The sequence below is a fragment of the Gasterosteus aculeatus genome, chromosome 6, assembly GCF_964276395.1.
Source record: "Gasterosteus aculeatus chromosome 6, fGasAcu3.hap1.1, whole genome shotgun sequence".
Classification (NCBI taxonomy): domain Eukaryota; kingdom Metazoa; phylum Chordata; class Actinopteri; order Perciformes; family Gasterosteidae; genus Gasterosteus; species Gasterosteus aculeatus.
The window spans coordinates 7903894-7913709 of NC_135693.1; the positions used below are offsets into that span (position 1 = coordinate 7903894).

Consider the following 9816-nt stretch of genomic DNA (forward strand, 5'->3'; position numbering starts at 1 on the left):
TCGGACACCGGGCTGGGGGCAGTCCTTTCCCAACGGGCGGTGGGAGATCAGAAGGTGCACCCCTGCGCGTTCTTCTCCCGGCGTTTTCTTCCCGCGGAGATGAACTACGACATCGGTAATCGGGAGTTGCTGGCAGTAGTAGCTGCTCTGGGGGAGTGGCGCCATTGGCTGGAGGGGGCAGAGCAGCCATTTACCATTTGGACAGACCACAAGAACCTGACATTCATCCGGGCGGCCAGGCGTCTCAATGGGCGACAGGCTCGTTGGGCCGGTTTCCTCAGTCGGTTCAATTTCTCCCTGACCTATCGTCCCGGTTCCCGCAACATCAAAGCGGATGCCCTGTCCCGACTACATCAGGGGGGGGGACTGGCCACCGAGGAGTCGGCACCCATCGTCCCCGAGACCCGGGTGATCGGCATGGTGGCCTGGGGCATCGAGACTGTCGTGAGGGGGGCGCTGCGCTCCCACCCTGCACCGAGTGGCGTACCCCCACGTAGCCTTTTCGTCCCGGAATCTGTCAGGCCCCGGGTACTTCAGTGGGGCCACGCCAGCCAGTTTGCCTGTCATCCCGGGGTCCACCGCACCTTCACCTTCCTAGCTCGACGTTTCTGGTGGCCCACAATGAGGAACGAGGTGAGGGACTTTGTGTTGGCCTGCCCCGTTTGTGCCCGCAGCAAGGCCTCTCACCAGGCACCTGCCGGGCTGCTGCAACCCCTCCCTGTTCCTAGCCGTCCCTGGTCCCACGTGGCCTTGGACTTTGTGTCTGGATTACCGGCCTCCCAGGGTAGGACGGTGATATTAACAATAGTAGATCGGTTCAGTAAGGGGGTGCACCTGGTGGCCCTCCCCAAACTCCCTTCGGCGTCAGAGACGGCGGACCTCCTGATGAGCCATGTGTTCCGGCTCCATGGCCTCCCCCAGGATGTGCTCTCGGACAGAGGACCTCAGTTCATATCCCAGGTATGGCGGGCATTCTTCAAGGGGTTGGGCGCCTCTGTCAGTCTCTCTTCTGGTTATCACCCACAGACTAACGGGCAGACGGAGAGGATGAACCAGTGTGTGGAGACGGCACTCCGCTGTGTGGCTGCCAGGAACCCGTCCTCCTGGAGTCGGTTCCTCCCATGGGTTGAGTACTCGATTAACTCCCTTGTCAGCTCTGCCACAGGTCTCTCCCCTTTCGAGGTGTCGCTGGGGTACCAGCCACCGCTGTTTTCGGCACAACAACCTGAGGTGGCAGTTCCGTCGGTACAGACTCATCTGGACAGATGTCGTCGCATCTGGGGAGTCGCCAGAGCCGCTCTACTCCAAGCGGCTGAACGTAGTAGCCGGGGGGCCAACCGTCGCCGGAACCCAGCGCCAACATACCACCCCGGGCAGAGAGTTTGGCTGTCCGCCAAGGATCTTCCCCTGCAGTCAACCGCCAGGAAGCTGGACCCCCGTTTCGTGGGCCCCTTTGAGGTCACGAAGGTGCTCAGTCCTGCCGCAGTGAAGCTGAAACTACCGGCTTCTATGCGGATCCATCCTGTGTTCCACGTATCAAGGATTAAGCCCGTCGCCTGCAGTCCTCTGATGCCTCCTGCCCCGGACCCACCTCCACCCACAATTGTGGATGGGCACCCTCAGTGGAGGGTTCGCCGACTGTTGGACGTTCGGCGTCGGGGGCGAGGGTACCAGTTCCTGGTGGACTGGAAGGGCTATGGCCCGGAGGACCGTAGCTGGGTATCTCGCCGGCTCATCATGGACCCGGGGCTTCTGACCGCCTTTTATCAAGCCCATCCCGAGAAGCCTGGCAAGTCGCCGGGTGGCTCCCTTGGAGGGGGGGGTAGTGTTAGGGCTCGACCAGCCAGAGAGTCGCACACCTGACGCCGCTCTGCTCATCGCCACAGCTGCAGCTCGTCAGCTCATCCCACAGGGAGGTTAAGAAGCAGATCTGCCAGTGGCTCGCTGTGAGTTCGTGCTCTGTGTTTCCCCAGAGAGGGTTGATTGTTCTTCCCCTGTGCTCCTCTTGGAAACCCTTCCGGAATTCCCTACGCAGAGTTTTTGTTTTCCCTGTGAGTATCGTGTGAGTTTTCATTTTTTGATTGGACTAAGAGCGCCCACGGACTAGAGAAGTTTTTGGAGTTGCCTTTTTTTTGGTTTGTTTCTCGTATTTGGTTATTTTGTGAAATAAACTACGCCGTTTTCCGGCTAAACCTAAGCTGTGTCTGGTGTCGTGCACTTGGGGTCAGAGACAATCCATAACAGTTGGCTTTTCAAAAGAAAATCGACAGTGTTTCACAGCAATTTCACATTATTAAAATGCATGAAGTGGACATTAATTCAAATCTTTAAAATATTCAAAGGTACAGGAATATTGCCATACTGCAATATGCTACATGACGAAATTCTAGGGCTAAAAGATCAGCTTGCGCATGACGTTCGTTTTTGACGTGAACGTTTTGCCTTTGGAAAAAGGTTCCTTTTGAAAAAGTGGTTTAAATAAATCCAATCAAAGCAGCAATGTGTATTATTCACACATTGATACAAAATCTAATGAAAAAAACAAGTATGACTGTCAGAGGATGCATTAATTAAGCAAATGCTGCCCTTAAAAAGAGCGTGTGTATTTACATTGCCCTTTTGAAAAATGACAAAATGTACCATAGTGAAAACTGACTGTCGGGGGAAAGCAAACACAAACAGCACAGCAGTAGATAAACATATAATTTGTATGAAGCATGGCTGTCACTTTAATTGAGACGTTGACAATTGCATATTTCTTCAGTCTGTGCTGCACTAGATTGCACGAGCCAATCATAGATGTTGTGCGCTGCCATTGGCTGAGCTGTGGAGAGAGCCATGCACTGTGCTGTGAGGGGCGGGGAGGGGGGCTCTCCATCCCCTCTGCGCTCTCCCATTCAACCGCCGTAGTCAGCAGACCGAGCGGCTGAGCGGAGCTGCACAGCATCCACGGCTACAGCATCCCGCGGATGACTCCGCTCCCCGAAGGAGAGCGAGGGAGGCAAAGAGAGAAGAGGGAAGATCCACAGATGAATAGAGTCTGCAAGGAGGAGGAAACGCACAGATGGAGTAAGAGTGGGAAATGAAGGGAATTGAGTAAACACCACTGCCTGCCCGAGGACCACTGCAGCTGCACTAAATCTGGGGCTGTCAAGCCAGCCCTCAGAAAAGCAGTGAGTGAGAGAGGCAACGGAGCAGAGGGGAAAAAGAAGTGATTTAAAGAGCTGATATCATCACTCCGCAGAAGCAGCGATGGGAACCGCAAGAGCCTCTCAGTCAGCAGGTCAAACTTCACACGGGAAAAGTGCCTTCGGATCCCCGGTCTGAGTGTCTTCAGGGGAGTGAGAAAAAAAAAGGAGCGAAAAGGGAGAGTTGTCCGGGTCAGTTACAGGAAGGCGAAACCTCGCGCAGGAACAGTCAATACCACATTGCTGAGTAGAGCTTAAGTCTCTCCTGTCCACCCCCCCCCCCTCGGACCAGCCTCACACCTGCCCTGGTCCTGGTGAATGTATTCTCTGCATGCAATCCCACTGCTCGGCAGTTGAACACACTCATGGTCGATGCGAAGGGACGGAACATGAAATGTCTGACTTTTTTCTTAATGCTTCCCGAGTCGGTGAAAAGCAAGTCCAGTAAGAGCTCCAAGAAAGGGAATGCCAGTGGCAGCTCCAAGCTGCCCCCCGTCTGCTATGAGATAATCACTCTGAGGAGCAAGAAGAAGAAGAAGATGGCAGCGGATATTTTTCCCACCAAAAAGTCGGCATCCACCACCACGGTGCAACAGTACCAGCAGGAGAACCTCAACAACAACAACACCATACAGAACTGTAACTGGCAAGGACTGTACTCCACTATAAGAGAAAGGTAGGTGCAACCAGCACGCAATTATACATCAATATCAACAGTGCATTAGGCCAAAGAAATCACGTTTTAATCAAACAGATACAAATTCTAATTGTCAGAAATAAAATGTATAAAGATGTACCCCATAACACTTATAAGGTAATTAACATATTACCCTTTATATTACACACTGTGTGTATGTCTATGGGTGTGCGTGTGGACGGGTGTTCCCTCTGGCCGGCCCTGACTCTGATGGTTGGGGGGGGGTTTCTCTGTTTGCCCCAGCAGACTTTGACATAAGAGAGGGCGGACAGGCACCGGGTGTGTTTGATATGCACAACAGGCAGAGGCTGCTCTGTACTAAAAGCAAAATATTTACGTTGGCCTATCAGTAAAAGCCCACAGCTGTCCAGAGCAAAATGTGTGCTTTCTGACCTGCTTTGTTGTCCCTCCAGAGTTCATGGGGCTGTTTACCCACCTCTGTGACATGTTCCACCATTCAATAATATATGAACGCAGCTTTATTGTTTGTCCTCTGCGTCCACAGTGGGGAATTTCCATTTAGTTCATTGTCTTATTTGTCTGTTTTTATGTATACTTAAAGCATTGATGCGTGTGTTGTTTTAAAGTGAGTCTTTTGAAATCAATACAATGTCTTTGGTCTTGCCGGAAGCAGTTTTTTTTTTATACAATCGTACTACTGTTTTAAGGGTAGCAAAGAAAATATACCTGTAATGTTCTGTTTTTGCCTGAACTTCTGCCAATGGCTAATGGATTTATGTTCCTTCTTTTCAACCTATATCTGAGTTATGCTTTTTCTCCTGTTATCGTCTCTGTATAAATGTACAGTGTGTAATATGTACACTTCATTTTTCCTGATTTTTCCTTTCCTTTCCTTTTAGAAATTCCGTAATGTACAACAATGAGCTGATGGCAGATGTTCACTTTGTGGTGGGTCAGCCTGGAAGGCCCCAGCGTCTGCCAGGACACAGAGTAAGAATTTCATCCACCAGTAAAGTCACGCTAGCAGGGAGGGAATTAGCAAACAAGCAAACAAGCAATCAGCGGCGTGTCGTTCCTATCTCATCGGCATGAACATAATCTTCCTCATTGGCAGCAGGAAAGTTAAATCCTTTGTGCTCTACGCTCACTTCCGCACCATGTGTCTTTTCTAGACAGTCCTCAATTATTTATGTAAATGAGGCAGACGGACTGAGCGAAGGAGGAAGGGATGTCTTCCTCGGCCGTCATCTCACAGAGGATGGGTTGCCTTTGTCTCCGCTTTGGTTCAGCTTTTCACAAACACAGCTCTGCAATTACAACTTTTCATGGAAGCCGTCTAACAGCACAGTTACAACGATAAGGCACAGAGTAATGTGCATTCAACTCTGCATCACTTCTTGGAAATACATTTGTACTCGTTTAGTTGATTGGCTTTTGAAATCCGAATTGGAAGCGCAATGAGTGTGCTATAAATAGCTTTTTATCAAAATTAGGCCCTCTTCATTCAGTTGGTGCCAGTTGTGAAAAGCTTCTTTCTTTAGTCCTCTGACTCATTGCCCTTTCCCAAAGTGTTTGCATACAGTAAGTGGTCAAGGTTTATAGTTGCCTAGACCATGAGCCTCACATTAAGTGTACTCTGCCTGAATATAATTCCAATATTCTCCTTAAATCTGACAAATCATTGTGCAGAGACACAATGACCAACATGATCGGAAGCTACAGCGCACTTCCCCGGTGCCTTTATAGAAAGCAGTCATAGAAGGACATTGAGAATGATGTAACTGCACTTTATGCTGAGACATTATACCGATGAGGAATAATGACGTTCACCGCTGGAATCTTTATTGTGTCCATTTGGCAAGAACCCGGATTTGCTTTATGATTTAATTTACAAAGCAATCAACCGACAAGATGGAGGATTCTCATACATCTAAAAGCAAAAATCAATGTTAACACCTGTAAAATACAAGGGGTCAACCGGAGGCACTAATCCTGGTTAAATATGCAGTTCATACTTGTTATTCAATATACCTAGTTTGTAACATCAACAACAACAGCATTGTTTACAAAAACCCTCTTTTGAGAGGTTTATTTTAGATTGAATTCACCCCGATTTTAAGAGAAGGTCTGTGTGCCTTTTTGGAGAAAATGCATACCACCCACATACACACCCACACATACTTGTGCAGCAAACACACACACAGTGCAGGCATGCACACACTAAAACATGCATGTCCTCGAGTATAATAGCAGTTCATAGTCTTGTATACAACGCTTTATTTTGGAATGATTAGCAGCATTGTGTTGCATCTGATTTCATCATGAGTTCAGACAAGTCATTAATTTCAGTAAGTTGAACTTTTGCTGCACTTGGTTCAGTTGTGTTATTCAGATTTCCTGTTTTTTTCAGAGGCAGTCTTGTTCATTAGAAATCTGTCTCCCCGTCCTCAGGGGAAATAGTAACTGGCTGAGCTCTGCTCATTATGGGAGAAACTCAACAGGTTTAGTCTCCACTGATTGGAATGAGGCATTGTTCGATTACCATGAAGTGATTTGAGTCTTTATGTAAAGGTTAATGAATTGGATATAGTATAATTCATATTTCCTACCAAATGTTACTACGGGTCATCTGATTTCTAGGGAAATCACAGATAAACTACAGTATGTTTCCTTCTCTCATTTTGTTTTCTCTTCTTTTTCTAACAGTACGTTTTAGCGGTGGGCAGCTCAGTGTTCCACGCCATGTTTTATGGCGAACTGGCGGAGAACGACGATGAAATCATTATTCCAGATGTGGAACCAGCAGCATTTCTGGCGATGCTGAAGTAAGGATTTTTCTCTCTTACGTCCGAGACTTCCTTCAACCAACACCGTTTATGTGCGTCCTTTGAGTCATTGTTACGTTCAACTGCTACTTTAATTTGATGTCGGTGTGACAAAACAAGGTTTAATGAAACTATTCCAAGCCTTTCTAGGACGCATCTTCTACAAACTCGTTTGTAATACAAATGAAGTGTTTCTTCCTCTATCTGAGTTATATAACATATATGTCTATTTTCATCTGATTCTCCTCACTATTCTTCACAATTAGTCCCTTCCTCCATCCTACTTGATGTTCCTCCTTAGTAGGTGGTGAGGATGTAGGAGGAAGGCTATATGTATCGATTTGTTTGCACAATGGTCTCACTCGGTTTAGAATCTCATGTTATATCATTCTGCTTTAACCATTCAGCAAAATAGTTCAAATTATTACATTTTTCAGTTGAGAAAATCAAATTTTTTAATGTCAACAGGTACATCTACTGTGATGAGATTGACCTGAGTGCGGACACAGTGTTGGCCACTCTTTATGCTGCCAAGAAGTACATTGTCCCTCATCTGGCACGTGCGTGCGTCAACTTCCTGGAAACCAGCCTGAGTGCCAAGAACGCCTGTGTGTTACTCTCGCAGAGCTGCCTGTTTGAGGAGCCGGAGCTGACACAGCGCTGCTGGGAGGTGATTGATGCCCAGGCAGAGCTGGCGTTACGCTCGGAGGGTTTCTGCGACATCGACACCCAGACGCTGGAGAGTATCCTGCAGCGAGAGACACTCAATGCTAAAGAGATAGTGGTATTTGAGGCGGCGCTCAACTGGGCCGAGGCTGAGTGCCAGAGACAGGACCTCACGTCGTCGACTGACAACAGGCGTAAGGTCCTGGGCAAGGCCATGTACCTGATACGCATTCCTACGATGGCTCTTGACGATTTTGCCAACGGAGCGGCCCAGTCGGGCGTGTTGACGCTTAACGAGACCAACGACATCTTCCTGTGGTACACGGCGGCCAAGAAGCCCGAGATGCAGTTCGTCAGCATGCCTAGGAAGGGCCTTTCACCCCAGCGCTGCCACAGATTCCAGTCCTGTGCCTACCGAAGCAATCAGTGGCGCTACCGGGGCCGCTGTGACAGCATACAGTTTGCAGTGGATAAAAGAGTATTTATCGCTGGGTTTGGACTGTATGGATCGAGCTGTGGCTCAGCAGAGTACAGTGCCAAGATCGAGTTGAAACGTCAAGGCGTACTGCTGGGACAAAACCTCAGCAAATACTTCTCCGATGGTTCCAGCAACACCTTCCCAGTGTGTTTTGAGTATCCGGTGCAGATCGAGGCGGACACGTTCTACACGGCCAGCGTGGTTCTGGATGGAAATGAGCTCAGCTACTTTGGACAGGAAGGGATGACAGAGGTGCAGTGTGGAAAAGTGACATTTCAGTTCCAGTGCTCCTCAGACAGCACTAATGGCACCGGGGTGCAGGGGGGACAGATTCCTGAGCTCATCTTCTACGCTTGAGATCCCCCGTGCTCACATTTTACTGACTTTCAGTGCACTTATGGAAAATAGAAAATTATCACTTTGTGCATAGTGTCACTTTCTGGTGTGTTCTTCAATTGTGTCACAATTGTGCAAAAAAGAAAAAATACACATTTTGACACCTGTGATAGGTTCTCGTGTGGTTTTGATTTCGCTAACTGGTCCACTTGAGTAGGACCAGATAAATGTCTCAAGATGTTGGTTCATCGAATACGTGGATCAACAAAAGTCTTAAAAGATGAAATATCTTGCACTAGATATGCAGGTATATATATGCATATATGTATATGGTGCCACAATTGTGGCCAACACAGGTCACAAAGATGTATGATGAATATGCTACAGTATGTTTATTATTTCTATGCTTGCATAGGATGCACATACAGTATTTAGCAGCCATATTTCACATTCTACATTCTTCGATTTCACGCCATGACTCGGTCTGGACCATCAGCATTACAAAAGAAGAGGAAGAAGGCAGTCTGACACTACGAACATAAAACATTTGTATTTGAGTGGTTTCAACTCAATCTGCAGCTTTTTGATACTTTGAATCTAGTATTAGAGGTGGTTTCAGGGGTCTTAGATTAGGGGGCACTAGGTATAACGAAACACATAAACCATAGAGCATCTGTCTCTGTAGCATGTTGACCTACACTCATACCGGTCCCCCCAGTGAGGTTTCATTTAGATCAGTGTCATTATGTTTACAGTGCAATTCTACTTAAAGTGATCACCATTCAACACGTCTGTCTGCATTGCAGAACCTGCAGCATGGCCAGAACTTCCATTTCAGCTTACAGTTTTACTAATTGTTTGCGAGTCTTGGTTTTGTTCACAGCAAAAGGTTGTTTCGCTTGTGGAGAATTTCTCGTTGTTAAAAGCTCTGAGCACTCCCTTGCAATGTGATCCCATCCAGTATCAGTATTTTCTTACTGTATATGCTATAGAATTGCATTGATTTTGGTTAATGATCCAATAGTATTATGCCTTACTGGTTTGTTTTAATGGGGCAGATTATCTTTGATTTTCCGTGGTATGAATCTTTTTTTCTGGTCTAGGATAAAAATCCACAGACTTGTCTGCTGATGAAAACAAATGGGCGAACTGGTGTTCATGTCCTGTGTTTACGTGCTACAGTGATGGGGAGACCAACGAATGTGTATGATTGTTGATGATGCAAATAAACAAAACAAGTGGAACATATTCTTTGTTCATACAATTTGTAAAATGTGACAACGCTACATACTTTTTCTGAAATAAGGAGATGGGGACTGATGGTTTTGCAAAGCTCTCAAGACATTGAGGTCCTGGCAAACTCTCTCTACAAACTTAAATTTTTTATAGACTGCAGTCATGAAGAATGTCTCCATTGCATGGGGCCATCACGTGTTTCGAGAGTGAGCGAGAGCATCTAATGCCACCTTGAGCAGCTAAAACACCATGAAGGTGTAATTCCCAGCATACCACACTGTTTGAGCCAGCTCTGTCCTGTTTAGTCTCTCTGCTGTTAAAAACAAGGCAGGCAAATACAAGAAAATGATGTCTACTCTTTTCATATATTTGATAAAGTTCCAATTTTTAATCATAGACACAATTGCTCAAGCAGTGCCAAAACAACGG

General features: G+C 47.1%; 1 protein-coding gene across 1 annotated transcript; it reads left to right on the forward strand.

Annotated features, from left to right (window-relative positions):
* Positions 1-2901: 2901 nt before the first annotated feature.
* Positions 2902-9399, forward strand: btbd3b (BTB (POZ) domain containing 3b). The gene is made up of 4 exons (XM_040179022.2): positions 2902-3864; positions 4746-4836; positions 6553-6671; positions 7140-9399. The coding sequence occupies exons 1-4, from the start codon at positions 3554-3556 to the stop codon at positions 8170-8172; spliced, it is 1554 nt and encodes a 517-aa protein (XP_040034956.2). The 5' UTR covers positions 2902-3553; the 3' UTR covers positions 8173-9399.
* The last annotated feature ends 417 nt before the right edge of the window (positions 9400-9816 follow it).